A 23,854-nucleotide genomic window follows, 5' to 3' on the forward strand; every position below is an offset into this window, starting at 1 on the left:
TAGACTCACTCAATCAAATGAGCTCAATATCTCATATTGACTCATTTGGGCATGGTCATGTACTTCGTGGTCTCACTCTATCAAGAATATCGATGTCTCTATCAAGAATATCGATGTCTCTCCCGTCATCTACATCACTCACATCCCTCTGCATAATTTGTTACATACCAGTAATCACCTTTATAGTCCACCCAATTACGGGTGACGTTTGACGAAACCATAGTACATAACTCCTTATGTAGGGAACCATGGTGACTTCAAGTCTAAGGACTAGTAGTCATACTAATAGCCACATGAGAAAGTATATAACACTCATATAACGATCCATGATACTTTCTCATGGCGGGTCATTCAGTATACATTCTCTAATGCATACTCATGTGTCAACTTGATATCTCTATATCTATGACTTATGAGATCAAGTCATCAAGTTGACCTACATGCTAGTCTTATTGCATTAACATTGTCCCTGAATGTTAATACTCGACTAGGAATGATTAAGAGTAGTGTTCTCTATATCATCTCACTATCGATTCAACCAATCGATTGATATAGGTAAGAACCTTCTACTCAAGGACGTATTATACTTAGTTTATTTGACACCAATACAAGTAAGTATAATAACCAAAAACTAAATACCTTTATTTATATAGAATATGATACAACAAGTCTATAATACAATCATCAAATGATTGGCTCTAGGGCTCTAGCTAACAATCTCCCACTAGCACTAGTGTCAATCAATGTAGGCTCTATGCCCCAATGACTTAGTGTGACCATCATGCTTCCTCTGTGCCAAAGCCTTGGTCAAGGGATCTGCGATGTTAGCCTCTGTGGGTACTATGCAAATCTTCACATCTCCTCTGTCGATAATCTCTCAAATGAGATGGAAGCGCCGTAGTATGTGTTTGGTCCGCTGGTGTGAGCGAGGTTCCTTCGCCTGTGCTATAGCTCCATTGTTGTCACAATAGAGCTCAATAGGGTCAGCAATACTAGGAATCACCCCAAGTTCAGTGACGAACTTGCGAATCCAAACTGCCTCCTTTGCTGCCTCTGATGCAGCAATATACTCGGCCTCTGTCGTAGAATCAGCTACTGTGTCCTGCTTCGAACTCTTCCAGCTCACATTATGCAAAACACGAACTCTGACTGCGATCGATAATCATCCTAGTCAGTCTGGAAGCTAGCATCACTGTAACCCTTTACAGCTAGCTCATCATCGCCTCCATATATCAAGAAATATTCTTTAGTCCTTCTTAAGTACTTAAGAATATTCTTGATCGCTATTCAGTGACTTTCACCTGGATCTGACTGGTATCTGCTCGTCATACTCAAAGCATACGAGACATCAGGTCGAGTACATAGCATGGCGTACATGATAGATCCTATGGCTGAAGCATAAGAGATCTAATCCATGCGGTCTCTCTCCTCTCTAGAAGAGGGACCTTGAGTCTTCGAAAGACTCACGCCATGTGACATCGGCAGAAACCCCTTCTTGGAGTTCTGCATGGCAAACCGAAAGAGTACCTTGTCAATGTATGTACTCTGACTTAGGCCAAGCAATCTCTTAGATCTATCTCTATAGATCTGTATCCTTAAAATGCGGGATGCCTCACCTAAGTCCTTCATTGAGAAACATGTCCCTTGCCAAGTCTTGACAGACTATAGCAAAGTGATGTCTTTCCCAATGAGTAGTATGTCATCCACATACAATATAAGGAAGACAACTATGTCCCCTACAACCTTCTTGTAGACACAAGGTTCATCTTCGTTCTTGATGAAACCAAACTGTTTGATTGCATCATCGAATCGAAGATTCCAGCTCCGAGAAGCTTGCTTTAGTCCATAAATGGACCTATGCAGCTTGCATACTCTGCTAGTATGCTTTGGATCTACAAAACCCTCAAGTTGTGTCATGTACACATCCTCGAGTAGGTTTCCATTCAGAAACGCGATTTTGACATCAATCTGCCAGATCTCGTAATCGTGGTAAGCTGCAATAGCAAGTATGATCCGAATGGACTTAAACATCGCTACTGGAGAAAAGATTTCATCATAGTCAATACCATGAATCTGCTTGAAACCTTTAGCTATCAAGCGACCCTTATAGATAAGTCCATCTATGCCAGTCTTTCTCTTAAAGACCCACTTACACCCTATGGGTTTTTCCCCTTCAGGTGGATCAACCAAAGTCCATACTTGGTTGGTGTACATGGATTACATTTCAGATCTCATGGCCTCTAGCCATTTCTCAGAATCTGGTCTCATCACAGCTTCCTGATAGGTGATAGGCTCATCCTCTATGAGCACAACGTCATCATGGTCAGACAAGATAAATGAGTATCTCTCAGGCTGAAGACGTACCCTATCAGACCTGTGAAGAGGTAGGTCTACTTGAACTGGTTGTTGTTCCTCAACTCTTTGTGGAACAACATCATCCACAACACTTTGTGGTTCCAGTTCAACTTCCATCGAAGCTTCAGTGCTAGGATCCGCATCTTGAACTTCTTCAAGATCGAATGTACTCCCACTAGTCTTTCTAGAAACAAAGTCCCTTTCTAGAAAGACTCTAGTCTTTGCCATAACTATCTTTTGCTGACTGGAAATGTAGAAGTAATATCCCTTAGTTTCCTTGGGATATCCTATAAAGTAGCACTTGTCGGATTTAGGTCCTAATTTATCTGAGACTTGACGTCTAACGTAAGCCTCACAACCCCAAATCCTCATGAAAGACACTTGGACATCTCTCCCAGTCTATATTCTATATGGTGTCTTTATCACGGCCTTAGATGGAACTCGGTTGAGTATAAAAGCTGCCTTGTCTAGAGCATAGCCCCAAAGGAATGTCGGAAGATTAGTGTGACTCATCATAGATCGTACCATATCTAATAAGGTATGATTCCTCCTTTCGGATACACCATTCCACTGTGGTGTTCCAGGAGGAGTGAGTTGGGATAGGATTCCACACTCTACTAGATAGTCACGAAACTCATGGCTAAGGTATTCTCCACCTCGATCTGATCGAAGTATCTTAATACTCTTGCCAAGCTGGTTCTGTACTTCATTTTTGAATTCTTTGAACTTTTCAAAGGATTCAGACTTATGTGTCATCAAGTACACATAACCATATCTACTGAAATCATCAGTAAATGTGATGAAATACCTATAACCGCCTCTAGCAACAACATTGAAAGGGCCACATACATCACTATGTATGAGTCCTGACAAGTCAATCGCTCTTTCGCTGTGCCCACTAAAGGGAGTCTTGGTCATCTTGCCTAGTAAGCATGACTCGCATGTCTCATATGATTCAAAATCAAATGAGTCCAACAATCCATCCTTATGAAACTGGGATAAGCGCTTATCATTTATATGACATAAGCGACAGTGCCAGAGATATGTTTGGTTCATGTCATTTGACTTGAACCTCTTGGTATTTATGTTATAGATAGGGCTCTCAAGGTCTAGAATATAGAGTCCGTTCATCAGAGATGCACTACAATAGAACATATCGTTTAAATAGATGGAACAACATTTGTTCTTTATTGTAAACGAAAATCCTTTCTTGTCCAAACAAGAAACTGAAATTATGTTCTTAGTCAAGGCAGACATATAACAACAATCATCTAATTCTAATACAAGCCCAGATGGTAGAGATAGATAGTAAGTTCCTACAGCAATAGCAGCAACCCGTGCTCCATTGTCTACTCGTAGTTCTACCTCACCCTTCGTCAATGCCCTGTTATTTCTCAGTGCTTGTACATTAGTACAAATGTGCGAAGCACATCCGGTATCTAATACCCACGATGAAGAAATAGAGAGGTTGACTTCTATAACATGTATACCTGAAGTAGAAATCTTATTTCTCTTCTTCTTAAGATCTTCTAGGTATTCTTTGGAGTTCCTCTTCCAGTGTCTTGCTTGTCCTTGATATAGGTGACAAAGATGTTCAACCATATCGTAAGCGCCCATCAACTCATGTTGCTTCTGAAGCTCAGAGTTCATGGTCGCAAGCATAAGACAGGACACATCTAATGCGTCATCTTGATGCTTCTTGTAAGCATCTCAGTCTGCTCGCGTGGCAGTGGCAGGAGGAGCCTCCGGAATGGGCTGCTCCAGAACGTACAGTTTACGCTCTTGGGTGAGAACTATTCTCAGGTTCCTGTACCAGTCCAGGAAATTTGCTCCGTTGAGCTTGTCCTTCTTAAGAACAGAACGCAGAGAGAAGTTGTTCGTGTTTGACGTCATGAAAATTCTACAACAGAAATAAATATCATATTCTTTTAAATCATTTAATTAGGTTTTTAAGATACTCCCACTGAATTCTATAATTCATGTTGGACAAGATCCACATCATACTAACTCTTGACTTAACTTTGGCTAATACGCCCAAGATTTAGTATGATCGGTAGGTAACGATTTACCAATTACATCTCTATGCAACTCTTGTTTATAGGATCATTATCCACAGTTATATTAAAACTTGAGTTAGCTTTGGCTAATACGCCCAAGAATTAATATAAATGTGATTTATGTCCTATCTTTCCAACCGTTGGAAGAATGCCTATAGTTGTATTCGATCCAACCGAGTTAACTAGTTACTCAATCTAATTGAGTTGTACTCACCCATGCGTTGATAGGCGGGACCAAGATTGTCCCTCCGTACCCTACCAAGATAATATGTGTTGCTCTGCTTTGGCAGATTCAACAACGACATATGATCAAGGTAGTAGTAGGTATCACAGCACGGTAGGCATTTTGAGTTGTCGTGATTTAGATCTAATCTAAATGTCGATGTTGTATCATATACTCGATATAGATCTAATCTAATCGATAGGGTGCATCTTGTACACGATGTAGATCTAATCTAATCGTAAGGGTGCATCTTGTGCACGATTTAGATCTAATCTTAATCGTTAGGCACTAATTAATTATTTAATTAAACATGCATCACATACACAAGTAATTAACTAAATTTTGTGATTATGTCATGGCCCTACTACGATCTTCTCAAGCCAATGAGAAGATCGGATGGTCAACCTAAGGTCAACAGCTTCTCAAGCTCCTTCCTTTGACCATCTCGTGTTGCTCGCGCCCTCCTCGTAAATCCGTCTCGAGTGGACCTTCCACCGCTTCAAAATTTACATTACAATTTTGAAACTCGAGTTACATTCGAGTCTAAATCTAATTTACAACCAGAATATAAATAGGGAGGCACGACGCGCAGGTCGCGTATCAAATACATCACACACAAACACATGACGGCACGTAGGCCGTATTATAAATTACAACACAAATCCAATCATATTGGGTCTTTTTGGGCCATGACTATCAAAAAAATAATATATAATTTAAAATTATATATTTTCATAATTTTCTATAATTTTTCATAATTTTTACAATTTTTATGAGTAAAATTTTCCGACGGTCCCGTTTAGCGATTTTCGGGCGCAATCGCGGAACGAATCCCCTTGGGGGCCAGGGGCAGCACCCCTACCCGCGATCTAACCATCGCGAGGGTTCCTTTGTGATACAAGAGCGCCTTAGCCCGCTATCCCAAAAAGTTTTGGGGTGAAACTTTGCCGTTTTGGAAAATTCTTCTCGATAGTCGAAGCCTACAAGTGTCGAAACACTCGTGCTTCGCTTCTACGAGAAAAATACTCATAAAACCATTAAAAACTTAAAATTACAGAAATTCACATAATTTTTATTTTTCATAAAAATCAAAATAAACTCGTATTCGTCTTCGCACGTGGCTCTGATACCACTGTTGGGTTTTTCGGGCCGCGAAAATCGCTTTTTCACGTCGCGGAAACCCCGAAACTCCCTAGCCAACGGATCCGTGCAAAGAAAATTTGTTCGAAAAACTACGAGTACGAGTTTACCTAGATCTACACTTAGATCTACAAAGGAAAAAGGTTATACCTTTGAAGCGAAGCCCTTCGCAATCCCGCAAGTCCAAGGTACGCTGGATCTCAAGATTGTCAACATAGACAATCCTCTAGAAGTATCCACACGAACAAGATGTGTTCTCTAACACACAAGGATGGAGAAGAGAGCACCACAAGTGTGCTAGCACTTTCTATGGCTCTCTGGTAGGATTTAAAAGGGGAGAAAAAGAGAGAGAATAAGAGGAATCTTATACACTCCTCTATGCACCCTCCTTGTGACCTTCACTCCACCTTATTCTCTTGGAACTCAACTCACTCTCCTTCACCTTGCTTGGAACTCACGGCAATAGCAAAGAAGGAGGAAGAAAGACCAAGGAAGAAGATGATCACATGAATACACTTGAATGAATATCCATTTTTCATTCACCACACCACCCCTTGAGTGGTCGGCCACAATTGTAACCTCCTTACAATTAATGTGGTCGGCCACAATAAATGGAGAAGGGGTTTGTAACCCCCATGAGGTGGCACACCATGTGCTAGCCTTGATGATGTGGCACATCATCATTGGCCACTTAATGCCAAGTCACACATATGATGTGGTATAAAGTCAAGTCAAACTTGACTCTTCCTCTCAAGTCAAGTCAAACTTGACTTAATCTCTCTCATGGTTGATCTAATCCAACCATTTAATTCAAGCCAATTTAATATAATGAATCTAATTCATTTAATTAAATTGATTCAATGAGTCATAATCTAAATTAGACTCATTGAACACATGAATCAACTTGAGTCCAACTCAATTAGCCCAATTTGGATTACTTTTAAACCAATTTGGTTCATCACATGAACCTAATCCTCTTGGTTCATCATATGAACATAATCTCCATCCACTTGTTCTTTGTGTGTGACCCAATAGGTTCTTGTAACATTGGTAATGCCCCTAAACTCATTTAGAAGCATAAGTAATGAGCGGTATCTAGCAATACATCATTACTACCCAAGTTACAAGAATGTTGAGATCCAATATCACCTTGTGACTACTAATTGTGACTCCTCACAATATATGACAAGTGTCCTTCTATCCTAGACATATAGATTGATCCATGTGAGGCATAAACCGTGTCATCCTCTAATCAATCTAAATCTTGAACTCCAAGTAGACTCACTCAATCAAATGAGCTCAATATCTCATATTGACTCATTTGGACATGGTCATGCACTTCGTGGTCTCACTCTATCAAGAATATCGATGTCTCTCCCGTCATATAGGAGGAATAGATCTCATCTACATCACTCACATCCCTCTGCATAATTTGTTACATACCCAGTAATCGCCTTTATAGTCCACCCAGTTACGGGTGACATTTGACGAAACCAAAGTACATAACTCCTTATGTAGGGAACCATGATGACTTCAGGTCTAAGGACTAGTAGTCATACTAATAGTCACATGAGAAAGTATATGACACTCATATAACGATCCATGATACTTTCTCATGGCGGGTCATTCAGTATACATTCTCTAATGCATACCCATGTGTCAACTTGATATCTCTATATCCATGACTTGTGAGATCAAGTCATCGAGTTGACCTACATGCTAGTCTTATTGCATTAACATTGTCCCTGAATGTTAATACTCGATTAGGAATGATTAAGAGTAGTGTTCTCTATATCATCTCACTATCGATTCAACCAATCGATTGATATAGGTAAGAACCTTCTACTCAAGGACGTATTATACTTAGTTTATTTGACACCAATACAAGTAAGTATAATAACCAAAAACTAAATACCTTTATTTATATAGAATATGATACAACAAGTCTATAATACAATCATCAAATGATTGATTCTAGTACTCTAGCTAACAGAATCATGAGTAAAAATGTTGATCTACTGCATGATGTGCATAGCCCTGAATTCTTAAATGGAATAAAATGGTGTGGAGTATCGAATCATGAGTTAAACTTGAAGGTTGGAACTCAGGTTATGCTGCTACGGAGCATGGATCATTCTCTTGAATTTTGCAATGACACTATATTAATAGGCTAAGAAATCATGTTTTGGAAGGGCAAATTCTTACCGTAAGTAATGCGAACCATAAAATGCTTATTTCAAGAATGTCATTGACCATTCTAATCCAAGACTTCCTTTGATTGTATCATACCAATGACAAATCAACAAGAATAAGGGTCAGGACTATTTTTGAAGAACTCCATTTTTTAGTCATGGTCAACTTTATGTTGTTGTATCCAGACTTTCAAATCCTTGGGTCTAAAAATTTTGATATGTGATAGTGATAAAAATTAACAACAAACATTGTATTTAAGAAAATTTTCAAAATTTAAACGTTTTTTTCCTAATTGTCTTAATCAATTTTGTTTATTAATATTTTAATTATTTGTTCAAATGCTCATATTTACTAATTTTACTAATTTTAATAATTAATTATATAAAATAGCATCCCATGAAATACTAGTAAGGGCTAATAAGAAAGATATGTTAATATTAGTATTAGTACCAATTATGAGATGATTGATAGGGTATTTTTATCATATTTTATTAATTAATAAAAGGTAAAGTTGATTATTATATTTACTCAAGTTCAGTGGCGAATGATTAAGTATAATAATGTCCTAGGATAGTAGGTTCTAGTTAACAATATATCAATTAGTTAAATTGATAGTGGATATTGTAAATATATAGGACGCTACTCTTAACTATTCCTAATTAAACATTAATATACAAGGATAATATTAATACGTTGAGACTAGTATGTAGGTCAACAAATGACTTAATCTCACAAATCATGGATATGAGATATCAGGTTAACACATGAGTATATATTAGAGAATATGTACTGAATGACCCGCCATGAGAATGTTTCATGAATCGTTATATGAGTGTCACAAATATTCTCATGTGACCTAAAGTCACTACAGTTCCCTACACACATACTTTGATATCGACAAACGTCACCTGTAACAAGATGAACTATAAAGTCAATCACTAGATATGCAATAAGTTATATAGAGGGATGTGAGTGATGTAGATGAGATTTATCCCTTCTATATGACAGAAGTGATATTGGTAGACCCTTGATTAGTAAGACACAAAAATGCATGGTCATACTCAAATGAGTCAATACGAGATATTGAGCTTATTTGTTTGAGTGTGTCTACTTAGAGATTAAGAAACATAAAAATTGATAAGAAGATGACATGGTCTATGCCTCATTGATCAATTTGGATATTAAGGATAGAAGGATTGAGTTATACAAGATAATAGACACAGAAATGTTAGGTCAGATCTCGACATTCTCGTCACTTATGTAGCAATGATGTCTTGCTAGATGTCACTCATTGTTTATGTTTCTAAAATAATTTTAAAGACATTGCCAACGTTATGAGAACCTATTCGATCACACAAAAAAAATAAGTTGATTTGGATATAGGTTCATGTGATGGATCATTAGATTAAATCTAATCCGAATTAAACTCATTGAGTTAGATTCAATTGGATATAACTATCAGATTAAGTCCAATTCAAATTGGACTCATTGAGCCAATTCAGATTTTTAATAATTAATGAGTTACACTCATTGAGTGACTTATGAATTTGAATTCATCAAGGAAGAGTAGTATTCAATTTAGAATTGATCATGTATTAGATGAAGAGAAAAAGAGTGGTCAATTTCAAATTGATCATGCATTGGATGTAAATAAATATTAATGTCAATTAAGGCAATTAACATTAAGACAATTTCATAAATGAGTACAAAAGAAATTTTGATTCATTTTAATGAGTCAATTAAGGCAATTACTCTTTTCTTCCTTCTTCCACTCTTGGCCGAAATCTACAAGAGGTTGCTAACACAACTTTTAGTTGAGTTTCTTCTCCACTTCATGAGTTCATGAGACGGATGAAAGACTTGTTCGTGTGAATACCGAAAGAGACACGAACACATGATCATACTAAGATCCTAGCTGTCGAGAGTTCGTGTTCACGCACCAAAGATATAACTCTCTTCATGAAACTTAATATGTGATTTTCCTTCGCATGGATCTTCTGAAAAGGAACTAGTTTTTCTACTGCACTTTCTGTGTGTTTAATGCTCTAGTTCCCTACAAGATGCCAACTTCATTTTTTTTGTTCCATGTTCTAAGTGTTTGGCACAATAAAAGAACTATGATTTTTTTAAAAGAAAAATGTGGAACCATGGCAGTAGCTTTGAGATCAGATTGTCATGGTGGTTAATGCACATGAAACTTTAAAATAAAAATAAAAATAAAACAAAGGAATTGATGTCACACGCTAAAATCTGACCTCGATTAGTTGAAATGTACATGACTTGATGATGATCACTCGAATAATTCTGGAAATGCATGGAGAACAAATTACTACTTGAGAAGCAGTCACAAAGTAACTATTGCCTATAACTTCTACCAATTCCCCTGCTATAGAAATTTGAAATTTAACACAATCTAACACCAAAAAGGGCAGAGAAGTTTACCAAATTGAGTTACAACAGCTACAGAATCTTCGACAAAGGGTCAAACATTGCCACTCGACATTCGCTAGAGCCAGCAAACAATCTGTGAAAACTTGAACTAGTGCGTTGTGCCATTCAGAAAAAACAGCAGCACAAAATGGAGCCTCTTGGCGACAAAAAATCAGACCATCTAAAACTTTTGTCATTACATTTTGAAAAGGCTATGTTGTGAACCAAGAAACCCCGATATGATCTGGGTATGATATATAGTGCTCTAGCTTGAAGAACTATTGATCCTCAGTACTATAATTGAGATGAAGACACCAGCAAATAATTTTTGGTACCCGCATCCAGAAAACCGATTTAGGAAGAACACAAATCAGATGGCTTAGTCCAGAGTAACCTCCTCCAGTCTCTCTTTTTCAGCATTAGTATCAGATGTGAGTTCTTCATTATAACCTTCAGAGTTTTCTGCCTTCGAAACATTTCCTAAAGGCCCTTTAGAAACACCAAATAGAGTGGAGAATATCTGCCTGTGGCAGACATCACAAAACCAGAAATAGGAGAAATGACCTTCATTAGGCAACTTGTGTATTGTAGCACCTGGTACCATTCTTTTGATGAAGACAATCATGGAAGGAGGAACCACATTGTCATCCATTCCCTGCAATGAAATGCGCAGTTAGGAACAGACTATCGTGGCGCAAGTTTCTTTTGGGGAGTAAGTCTTCATGGAATTTGATGAAGGGAAGGAGTTAGCTGAAGGACGGGGACAGACAAACTATGAGAAAAATCCATCGCAAACAAGCAGTGGGAAAGGAAATACGACATCTGGAATTCGAATTCCTCCAAACAAAATGTCTAATTGCAGACAGAAACAAATGAAGTGAATCGAATTAACTTGTGGACTCTAGTAGCATAGAAGAAATACACTACGATTGGATCAACACCAAATAGAAATATATGAGCTTGAGGAAATTGAAGGTTAACTTCAATTGATATTCTACAAGTTGCTATGTAGGCAGAAAAAGAAAAACAGAGAGAAGAGGTTTTGTTCAATCTATCACATGCAAAGAATAGTTAGTGACGAACGGCAAGAAGATTGAAAAGAAACAAACCTGCCAGATGTGTATTGGTCCAAGAAAGCCTGTCCGCTTAAGTTCAGGCTTTTGGTAGAGTGATCTGAGCCATGGCAAGAAACACTTTCGTTCTGGCTGTTTTTGCACTTGAAGGTCTGCAAGTGTGAAACCCCAATTTGATACTTGTAGCACTGCCTCCTCTACAAAAGGTTTACTCTCTCCTTGACGAACAGATTCAGCCACATTTTTCACCCAGAACTCACTCAATTTTGGTTCTTCCAGTAAGGATTTGTCCTACAAAAACAAAACACATCATTATAGACTTGAGAAACTTTTCTTTGGTAAGTGAAATTCATTCAGAAGAAATTACATTTCAAGAAATTATTGACGAATGATCTCCAAGATGCATGTTCTATGGCAATTATGGGCTGCAGAGAAATTGCTAAAAGAGATTACTACAACCTTTTTAGTTTTGGGAGAGCAAAGCCAGGTTAAGATTAACTCCAAGTTTAGCAAGATTGGACAACTTTGTTCAGGTTGAGTTGCCAAGCTGTCAGACTCAAGACCACAGTTCCAATCTGCAAAGTATTTATGTCCTAGTTGAATAGAATATTCCATTGTTTCCTAAATCTTACACCTTATAAAATATAGTTTCAACTGTAACTACTGATCACTTGATTCCTAATTTGTGATCTCACTGGAAAATGATGTAATATTAAGAAAAATGAAGCTACAGACTTGAGAAAGAAATCTTCTATAACTTTATCCACTTCCCTTGTGGAAAAAAAGATGAAGTAATTTAAGAAAACAATTATACATTTATTTTTTGCATTGAAGAACAAAAGAAGTTGAGGTCACCTCATCTTGATCAACAGCCATGATTGAAATATCATTAACTGAAAAGAAAGGTTGAGAATCTGAGCATATAAACTGAGACATACAAACTCAAAATGCCTATCATTAGGAATCCAAGCGACCATAAAATCTGGAAGCTTTCTTCTTCACCACTGCTGTTGAGTCCAATTACTCAAGATGCTTTTATTTCTACTGGATAGAAATATAAGGCAAATTTCATTTTCATGTGGATATACATATTTCTATCATGCAAATGATATGCCGATATGAGGTCAAAAATCATGAGTTAATCAATCAGAACCTCAAGATCATATGAGCCACTCCATTAGTCCACTCAAGGCACAAGTATGGGACATTTCAGAAAATCAATCGACACTGCAACTAATTTAGTTTAGAAGACACATTACCAACAGATGTTGCCAAAGTAGACTCACAAAACCCTGGAGCCAAATAGTTGGAAAAAAATTTGTACAAACAAAAATATAAACTGCCTTCAGTCAGAATTCCATTTCTCCTTCAAGATACGTAACTGCTATTCTCCTACCATTAGTGCCTGATTGTAGAGCAGAGAACCATGAGTTCAATAGAATTCATTTAGCAGGAACTTACACATGCATACTGATTCTCAGGCAATCACTTATTCACAAACCAAAACTCTGGGAAATGTTTCAAAGTTGATACAAAGTAGGTACTGAAACACTCAGGATAAACTATGTTTGAGAGAGCACACATTTCAGGAAGGATATGATCGAGTTTGCAATACCTTTTCCCCTAAAGACAATGATAACCACTTCTCAGGTTGGCCTAACCTTCCAGATAAAAAGCTTCTACGGTAAAAATATGGGAGAAGAGAAGGAAACCTCCGAGCTAATATAAACATCAATCTTCTCTTAGATGTCCAATTCTCCCATGTTCTCCGTCTCTCTGCCTTGTTCATACTGGAATCATATGGATTAACAATAGGAGCAAACATGGCAGCACCTGGAAGCAAAGTGTGTGGCAGAGCAGATACTCAAATTACAGAAAGACAAGCAGACAATGAGAATGATATAAATAAAATATTTAAGAAGAAAAAGTTCAGTGAGTATGTGTAAAACCTAGCTATTCTTTGCAATAAATAATCAACATAATAAATGAACTAGCACTATACAGTGAGTATGGGTAAAACCTAGTTATTCTTCACAATAAATAACCAACATAATAAACAAACTAGCACTATACTTCCCATGTATGCATAGAAAATCTTACAAAGAATCCCAATTGGACTAGAGACTATGCAGATGAAGCTATATGAGTTGTTGTATATCTTCCTATTTTTATAAGTTATGACATTGTTGTAAAGGTACTGAATAGATGCTTACTGATGATATGCGACGATAGGGCATAGATTTTATCAAATTGGATAGCTTATCAGCTTATGAGATATTGATAAGATATCATAATTTGTTTTCATTGGAGAAACTTGCCCATATCATCATATTTGTAGTGTAAATTCTGCAATCTGCATATCATTAGGAACCAATCTCCAATATCTTAGGATATTTGATTGGAAATATATCCAATTCCCTCCTTGTATCCACTGACAAATACTGTATGATCCTTAGGAATTAAAACTAAAAATTTTATTCATACTGCAGCACAACAGGTACCATATTATTTATTATTAAGATGTACAGAAAATCAGCTTATATGCAAAAGATTGAGGTATTAAAATGCTATTAAATTAGTCAATAATTTCTAGTTTAATAATGCTAAATAACGTTAGATTATTTGATTTTTTGTTCAGGGGAAAGCAGTATCAGAGAAACTAAGACTGAAGCTATAGCAACTTAAGCACGGTAACAAATTACAAGTATAATCTCTTAACTTGAGTAAATTTCATGGTTCACTGTGAATAAGCAAAGTAATCTTCACAAGAGTACCTGCAATTTGATCGGGAATATAACGAAGAGCAGCCCATGCATGCAATCCTCCACTTGAGAGCCCTACCACCCAGAACTTGTCAACAACTCCAAGAGCATTTGCTACTTGATGCATATCCAGAGCTGATGAGGTCAGATTTCTGCCTGGATGAGGATCACTCTCACCAAATCCTGGTAGGTCATATGTAATCAGCCTAACACCATACTCCTCCAAAAGGGATGTACTAATACCAGGTATTCCTATACAAGAGAGAACAGAATCTTAATTTGTTAGAATTTTGGGACCATAATTGTAATTATAAATGTCTAATGTCATCAATTAAAGAAGTCATAGTTTAATGTGATCTAATTTATGATTAAAGAATATGACTTAAGGGTTTAATTGTTATGAATAAATTAATGTGAATACCATGTGCAATTTCTAATTTGTTGAGGGGCCAAATTAGAAATAAGCAAGTTAGGCTTCTATAAATAAGGGTTATGGTCCCAGTTTGCAGATGATATACTTTTGTTTTGTTTCCTCATCGACAAAACTCTCTGGATATTAAGGAAGATCTGTAAATTGAAGATCTTGCCCAAAAACGACTGCACACTATGGATTCTGGTACGTTTCCGTAATTTCTGTCTATCCAGTTTATACTTTCTTAAGAAATTGAATAGAATGCATATATTTTGTGTTGAGACTTCTCAACTTAATTTTTCCATCAATTGGTATCAGAGCCTTCTATTTCAATTTCTTAGGAAAACTTTTTTATTCTGGGTACAAAGTTTTATCTTTGTATAATTTCGATTTTGTTTCGATTGCGATTTTATTTTATCATCGCAATTTTTCGTCACTTGCTCCCACGCCGAACACTATGAACAGTGTCACAACTGGCAGAGAAAAATAAATAAAAATTCCTACAGTGAGTTGGCTGCCTCTCGCTGTTTCTGCACAAGCAGACGCCGACGACAAGGGTGACCGGCGTTCTAATATTGGAAAGGATCGGCGACTGACTGCTACGGTATGCCGTCGTTTTCGCTCCCTTATGGGCTGCTGTCGTTTGATGGTGGTTCGGCGGAAGGGACGGCACTGCGGTGAATCGAAATTTCAGAAATCGTGCGTCGGTTTTGACAACGATGAACAGTGGGTGTTTTTTGCACCAATTCAGAAAATAACGTGGGTGGTTTCGTGCGTGGCCACGTCCAGTTTTCACGTTCTGTTGTGAATGCCACGTTTTGGTGGTGGTTTGTCGTGCATGGCCACGATCATTAATTTTTAAATCAATTCTATACATGCATTTAATTGAGTAAATAAATAATTTATTTACTTAATTAAAAAAAAAGTAACAGTTAGGGGATATTTTATTAAATTATCTTTATTTTATTCCCTTTAATGATACTCCATTAAGTTTAATTATTTGGATAAAATAATTTAACTAAATTGTTTATAAAATTAAATTTTAATTGGATTGTATGGATTCTATTAATATCTATTATTTTAAATTAAATTAAATTCGAATTATATGTTGCCAAAGTGACCTCTATTATTTGAATTTAATTCTATTTGAAATATTGAGATATTATTGAGGTATTAAATAAAGTGTAAATGTGTATATTTCTATGAGTATTAATCGGCCCAAAGGAAGATTTATACTTAACAAATTATACATTTACTTGTGATAATAAACACGTAACAATTATAAGGATTTCTTTGGTTCATGCATATAATAAATCAATCCAAAGATAGGTTTATTATTTGTCATGCATTATTGTTAGTGTTTGATTATTACAGAAAAGAGTACCACTTGCAAATAATATTACTGTCCAAAGACTTGATATTGTTGTTGCACTAGGTATCTTTAGATGAGATTTGCCATTGTTTTTAATTAATTCAAAATGAGCATGTTATTTATGTTTAATTCTTGTGTTCTCTTTTCAGCAAATGTTGCTACTATTTCTGCTAACTTAAGTTCAGTGCCGATCCTTAATGGTATAAATTTTAAGGATTGGAAGGAGAACATTCTAATTGTTCTTGGCTGCATGGATCTGGATCTTGCGCTTAGGACAGAGCAACCCACTGCTCCTACAGATACTAGTTCCTCTGAACAGAGAGCTAAATATGAGAAGTGGGATCGCTCTAACCGCATGAGTCTTATGATCATCAAGCGCGGCATACCTGAGGCTTTTAAGGGCACGGTGTCTAATAGTGTCACCAAAGCTAAGGAATATCTCAATGAGATTGAAAAGCGCTTTGCTAAAAGCGATAAGGCGGAAACAAGCACAATTCTGAAGAGCTTGATTTCCATGAAGTATAAAGGCAAGGGAAATATTCGAGAATATATCATGGAAATGTCCAACCTTGCATCGAAGTTGAAGGCACTTAATCTTGAATTGTCGGATGACATGCTTGTGCATTTAGTGCTTATTTCTCTTCCGAACCAGTTTAGTCAGTTCCAAATTAATTATAATTGTCAAAGGGAGAAATGGACTCTTAATGAGCTCATTTCATACTGTGTTCAAGAGGAAGAGAGGTTAAAGCAAATCAAGGCTGAAAGTGCCTATTTGGCAAGCACCCCTAAAGATAAGGGCAACAAAAGAAAGAATGAGGCTACTAAAGGTCCTTATGTGAAGAAACGAAAGCAGGATATTGACAAGAAAGGTTGTTTCTTCTGTAACAAGCCTAATCATGTCAAGAAAGAATGTCCTAAGTACCATGCTTGGCGTGCGAAAAAGGGTACATTTTTAAATTTGGTCTGTTCTGAAGTAAATTTAGCTTCAGTACCTAGAAACACTTGGTGGTTAGACTCTGGTGCTACTACTAACATCAGTGTTACAATGCAGGGTTGCCTGAGCTACCGAAAGTCAATTGATGCTGAAAGATGCATTTATGTGGGTGATGGCAAGTCGGTTGAGGTGGAAGCAATAGGGCATTTTAGATTGTTATTAAGCACTGGTTACTATTTAGACTTAATAGATACTTTTGTTGTACCGTCATTTAGACGGAATTTGGTTTCTGTTTCTAATTTGGACAAATTAGGTTATTGTTGTTCATTTGGAAATGGTCAATTTAGTTTATCTATTAATTCTACTGTTGTTGGAACCGGTTCACTTATAATTTATGACAATCTATATATGCTTGATATAGATACTTCTTATATTGAAACCCTGAATGTGGAATCACATGGTACTAAGCGTAAATTAATAATGAAAATTCAGGTGCCTTATGGCACAAACGTTTAGGACACATCTCTAGAAAGAGTTGAAAGACTTGTATCAGATGGAATTTTACACTCCATTGATTTTTCAGACCTAAATGTTTGTGTTGAATGCATTAAAGGCAAACAGACCAAAAGAAAGAAAGAGGGTGCATATAGAGCTACAGAAGTATTGGAATTGATACATACAGATGTTTGTGGACCATTTCCAACACCTTCTTGGAATGGTCAACAATATTTTGTATCATTCATTGATGATTATTCTCGATATGCATACCTATTTCTTATTTATGAGAAGGCTCAAACATTGGACGTTTTCAAATCATTTAAAGTTGAAGTTGAGAACTAACTAAACAAAAGAATTAAAAAAGTCAGATCTGATCGTGGTGGTGAATACTACGGTAGATATGACGGTTCAGGTGAGCAACGTCTAGGACCTTTTGCTCAATACCTAGAGGAGTGTGGAATCGTCCCACAGTACACCATGCCAGGCTCACCAAGCATGAATGGTGTAGCTGAACGACGTAATAGAACTCTTAAGGATATGGTAAGGAGTATGATTAGTCATTCAACCTTACCAATGTCACTCTGGGGAGAAGCATTAAAGACAGCAACTTACATTCTAAATCGAGTACCCACTAAAGCAGCTACTAAAACACCTTTTGAGCTTTGGACAAGGCGAAAGCCAAGTTTCAAACATTTTCATATTTGGGGATGTCCAGCTGAGGCTAGACCGTATAGGCCACATGAAAAGAAACTGGACTCCAGAACTCTAAGTAGCTACTTTATTGGATATTCTGAGCGATCACGGGGCTACAAGTTTTATGATCCCAAAGTAAAGACCATCTTTGAGACGGGAACTGCAACGTTCTTTGAGGATATTGAGTTTGGGGGGAAGAATAAAGTAACTGACCTTGTCTTTGAGGAGGAATGTATTCCCACTACTCTTCAAGAGGAAATGGTTTATATTCCTATGATTGCTTCTAATAATGATCAGGATTTTATTCCTGTCAGTGATCAGGATGCAATACCAGAACAACAAGACATTGTTAATCAACTCCCAGAAGAACAAACTCAACAACCTCAAGAACCAGTGTGTGTAGAACTAGTGCCTTTACGAAGATCCACTAGAGAAAGGAGGAGTGCTATTTCGGATGATTACATAGTACTACTTCAAGAACATGAGGAAAATGATGGTATGGCGGAGGATGATCCAATCAACTTTCGTCAAGCCATGCAAGATTCAAATTCTCAAAAGTGGATTGAGGCAATGAATGAAGAGTATAAGTCAATGCAAGACAATAATGTTTGGGAACTTGTCCTATTACCAGAAGAAACCCATTGGTTGTAAGTGGATTTTTAAAACCAAACGGGATTCAAATGGTAATGTGGAAAGGTATAAGACACGTCTTGTAGCTAAAGGCTATACTCAGAAATATGGGATTGACTTTAAAGAGGCCTTTTCTCCAGTTTCAACGAAGGACTCTTTAAGGACAATCATGACACTTGTTGCACACTTCGATATGGAACTCCATCAGATGGATGTCAAGACAGCCTTTCTCAATGGAGACATTGAGGAAACAATCTATATGGTGCAACCAGAATACTTTGTATTAGGAGATCCAAAGAGTATAGTTTGCAAACTTAAGAAGTCCATCTATGGGTTAAAACAAGCATCTCGTCAATGGTACCATAAATTTCATCAAATAATCATCTCATTTGGTTTTGAGGTAAATGTGGTAGATGATTGTGTGTATCATAAGTTCAGTGGGAGTAAGCATATCTTCCTGGTTCTATATGTTGATGACATTTTGCTTGCCACAAACGATATAGGTATGTTAAATGATACCAAGAGATTTCTATCTAGATATTTTGAAATGAAAGATCTTGGTAACGCATCTTTTGTATTAGGAATCCAAATACATCGAGATCGTTCTCGAGGTATTCTTGGATTATTGCAAAAGAACTATATCGATAAAGTGCTTAAAAGATTTGGCATGCAAGATTGCAAACCAGGTAATACCCCAGTCGCTAAAGGAGACAAGTTTAGTCTTAAACAATGCCCTAAAGGAAGCCTCGAGACTCAAGAAATGCAAAAGATTCCTTATGCTTCAGCTGTAGGAAGTCTTATGTATGCTCAAGTTTGTACGCGTCCAGATATTGCGTACATTGTTGGAGTATTGGGCAGATATTTAAGCAACCCAGGAATGAATCATTGGAAAGCAGCAAAGAGGGTAATGAGATATTTAAAGAGAACTAGTGATTACATGCTCACATATAAGAGGTTGGATCAGCTTGAGATCATTGGTTATATTGACTCCGATTTTGAGGGATGCCAAGATAGCATGAGATCTACATTGAGCTATGTTTATCTCCTTGCTGGAGGTGCTATCTCTTGGAGAAGTGCCAAACAGGCTCTTGTAGCTTCTTCCATCATGGCAGATAAGTTTATAGCATGTTATGAGGCATCTAATCATGGATATGGCTGCAAAATTTTGTCACAGGACTACGCATTGTTGAAGGTTGAAAGACCACTGAAGTTATTTTGTGACAATCGGTCACCAGTATTATATTCTAACAACAATAGGGCTCGACAAAATCAAGCACATCGATATCAAGTTCCTTGTTGAAAAGAAAGAGTAAAGTGGACAGATTTCGATAGAACACATGCACAAACTCCATGATAGTAGATCTTCTTACAAAGGGTTTACCACCCAATGTTTCTATGAGCATACCACTCATATGGGTGTTATTCATTTGTGAAATCTAGATCTAGTGGGAGTTTGTTATTCTATATGTTTGGTTATGTTAATGAAACATATGTATTTGGAGATTATCTGATCAGATATAAAGTTTAATGTTTACTTCATTACACTTTGTATAACTTAAGTTAAAGTTTTGATCTCACTTTAGTTATAAGGAGGACCAGTTGAAAATTGACATGAATAGATCACCTTGCATGTAATTTTCATGCCACATATTCATAATTGATCTATGTCATTTGATTATATTGATGTATGTGACCATTGATGGTTTAGTTGTGAAAGATACAACGAACACTACATTGATCCTATGTCTATATAATTAATGGACGAGATTGTTAAGGAAACCCTACAGCTATGATGACAAAAGTTATGAGCTCATTAAGATTAACATTTATAAGTTTACACATATGGTCCAGTGGGAGATTGTTAGAATTTTGGGACCATAATTGTAATTATAAATGTCTAATGTCATCAATTAAAGAAGTCATAGTTTAATGTGATCTAATTTATGATTAAAGAATATGACTTAAGGGTTTAATTGTTATGAATAAATTAATGTGGATACTGATCCTGTCCGAACCAGGGGTCAACGAACGCTGGGGACGTGGCGCTCCCTACTAGATCCTCAGGTGCTCCGGCGAACCTGCAACAAAACCGAGCCGGGAGGGGTGTCCCGGCGACGGCCCTCCGACGCTCAAGTCAGGCGAGGAAATAGCAAAGAAGTGGCTTTTAAGTAGAAGACTCGTCTACCTCCGGTGAAGAAATGGAGACCTTATATAGAGAGCCTGAGCGCGCCAATCAAAGCAATCACCTGCTTTCGACCATGCCCAGGTATGGGTCTGTCAGAAGGACATCCATAAGGCCATACCGCTACTGTATCAACCTCTCCATGATGTGACGGCGAGATCCTCCCTCGTGCAAACTTGTGTACGGCATAATCATCAGACACGCCTTTGCCGATATCCCATATCCCGAGCCGAAAGATAGGCCGCTCGGCCACCTTGTACCTCGCCTTATCTTGGCCGAACGGACAACCCGTCCCAGCCGATCGGGATCCCGCTCGGCCCTTCGATCCTCCTGCCTTGGCGTCGGAAACCCAAGCCCATGGATGGGTTATTTCTAGCTCCGCTCGGACCATTACCCGCTTGACCAGCCTTCCATCCGTCCTTAGGCTGGGACCCTTCAGAGGGTGGGCCCCCCATTCTTACAGCCGGATCAGATACCATGTGCAATTTCTAATTTGTTGAGGGGCCAAATTAGAAATAAGCAAGTTAGGCTTCTATAAATAAGGGTTATGGTCCCAGTTTGCAGATGATATACTTTTGTTTTGTTTCCTCATCGACAAAACTCTCTGGATATTAAGGAAGATCTGTAAATTGAAGATCTTGCCCAAAAACGACTGCACACTATGGATTCTGGTACGTTTCCGTAATTTCTGTCTATCCAATTTATACTTTCTTAAGAAATTGAATAGAATGCATATATTTTGTGTTGAGATTTCTCAACTTAATTTTTCCATCATAATCAATTCAAAAGGTTGACAAAAAGTAATGATGGTGATACAATAACACAATGCACCTGCAAATCGAGAAGAAAGAAAAGAATGTGGCACCATCACAGAGAACCTAGCATCTTTAACTGCAACTCCTTGTTCATGATAGGCAATATAACGTCCATCTGGAAGTTGAATCCTGCTAGCACTTGGAGGACTTACATAGAGTTTTTTCTGCGGCTGAGACCTGAATGCATTTCCACTGCTTACAATCAACACTGCAAAAGAATGAAACAAAAAAGATAGCTTATTGTTTTCTGGTCTATATACAACTATATGTGCTTGAAATTTTCTGCTAGATTCAGGATATAAGTAATGATGCTACACAATTTTTTTCTTTAAAAAAAAAAATTGAATCATTTTTCAGTTTTGCACCATTACATTTTGAAAATAGTTTAAGAAAAGTATGCCAACGCCCAAACTTTAGTCATTTTTCACACCATTAGGTTTAAGCTTATTCAAAAATATGACAATATGTTATTTAGGTTAAAGTTTAGCCTAATTACAAACTGTAGCCAGAAGAGAATCCTTAGGCACGCACAAAATAGGATTCTTCCTAGTATAGAGGAAATGACCACTATTTTATTCAACTTAGAAAATTGCTGCAATTTTTTGCAGTGTAGTTTTCTGTGTGAAGTTAACTGTATTAGATTTTCCATTTCCAAAGATAGAAGCTTTGGAAATAGAATGATAACTTGATTTTTACAAAAAGGGAATCCAACTACAAAGTTACCTGCCAGTTGCAGCCAAAGTAATTTCCCACCAACTTCATAACCATCAGGTTTTGGGAAGGTATTTACTAACAAATATATGTACACGGAATATTGAATCAATTGACAATAAACTATAGTCACATATAGGGCATAATTGCGTAATAATGTCATAGATGCGTTTATGATTCGAACTTCTATAGTTTATAAAAACACTGGAATAAAAACCAGCGAGCTTTTGTCTTTCGTTTCCTACTTTGAGAGGAAAAGTTCTTGATTAATACTGTAATACGAGGTAAATGCTTCAGTGATCATATTAATGATTTTTGTAAAGGTTAACGAAGTGATAAATTGGATTGGATGCATTGGTACCCATAAGCGAGAGTGAAAACACGCAAATGACGACCGGCCACGCCTGCGTCGGATCCCGATCCTCGGGGAGGAACGCATTCAAGAACCCTAGCTTTCGCGACGCCGAGACGCATTTCCCTTTCATCTTCTTCCCGACAAAGGTGTGCTGCGCCGCCGCGAGGCTCTGTAGCATAATGTCCCAACATCCCCGGCTGAGCTCCGCCACCAGTTCCCCCGTCGCCCTCAAGAACCCACCCACCTGATCCCTCAGCGTCTCGGACAGAACCACAACCTCCTCCTTGCTTGTTTCGTGGAACTCACTGGCAGAAGTCCTGTCAGATCGATCCATCGCATCCCTCTCCTCGCTCGACGCCGCCGCGGCTGCCTCGCCCATATCGTCCGGGTACCGGAACCAAGCATCGTCCACCAGGCTCATCATCTCGTCCTCCCACGTCATCGTCGCACCGACCTCTCCGCCACCGTACGCCGACAACATCTCGCCGCCCATTCAGTGGAGCAGTGGCATAACTCCAATCGCATCGCTCCACGGGATATGCCACCTATCTATTAAAATGAAGGAAATTTTATATCTTTCTCCCTAAAATTTATAAGACTCTTTTGTTTACCCCTCCGGACAAATAGTTAGCCATATTGATCTACTAAGCCCGTACTCCCGTAGTCTATATTTTTTAAAAATCCTAAATATTATATCTTAAATTTTAAATCCTAAATAAAAATAATAATTAAAAAAAAAACACACTAGATGGGTGCAGGATGGACACCGTAAAATGGACAACATATCAAAAGTCTCCATCTACCTCCTAAAAATTTTAAATTAATATAAAAATCCTTTGAAAGATGATTTTAGATTATATTTTCAAGCATCTTCATGAAACTTAAAGGTCTGACAATACATTTAATTTAATGAAACCTGAAAATTCATTAGCATGTATCAAATATACAATTTTATGATACTAAATATATTTTGACATTTTCATAATTGAACTCTATGTTAAGTTTGTCGATTATTTATA

General features: G+C 37.4%; 1 protein-coding gene across 1 annotated transcript; it reads right to left on the bottom strand.

Annotated features, from left to right (window-relative positions):
* Positions 1–10,333: 10,333 nt before the first annotated feature.
* LOC121997451 lies at positions 10,334–23,382 on the bottom strand. Its single transcript, XM_042551864.1, has 6 exons — positions 22,842–23,382; positions 21,786–21,977; positions 14,246–14,485; positions 13,087–13,304; positions 11,508–11,762; positions 10,334–11,053 (listed from the first exon to the last, which is right to left on the bottom strand). Exons 1-6 carry the CDS (start codon positions 23,326–23,328, stop codon positions 10,778–10,780), a joined length of 1,668 nt encoding a protein of 555 aa, XP_042407798.1. The 5' UTR covers positions 23,329–23,382; the 3' UTR covers positions 10,334–10,777.
* Between the last annotated feature and the right edge of the window lie 472 nt (positions 23,383–23,854).

Source organism: Zingiber officinale, chromosome 6A (assembly GCF_018446385.1).
Source record: "Zingiber officinale cultivar Zhangliang chromosome 6A, Zo_v1.1, whole genome shotgun sequence".
Taxonomy (NCBI): Eukaryota; Viridiplantae; Streptophyta; class Magnoliopsida; order Zingiberales; family Zingiberaceae; genus Zingiber; species Zingiber officinale.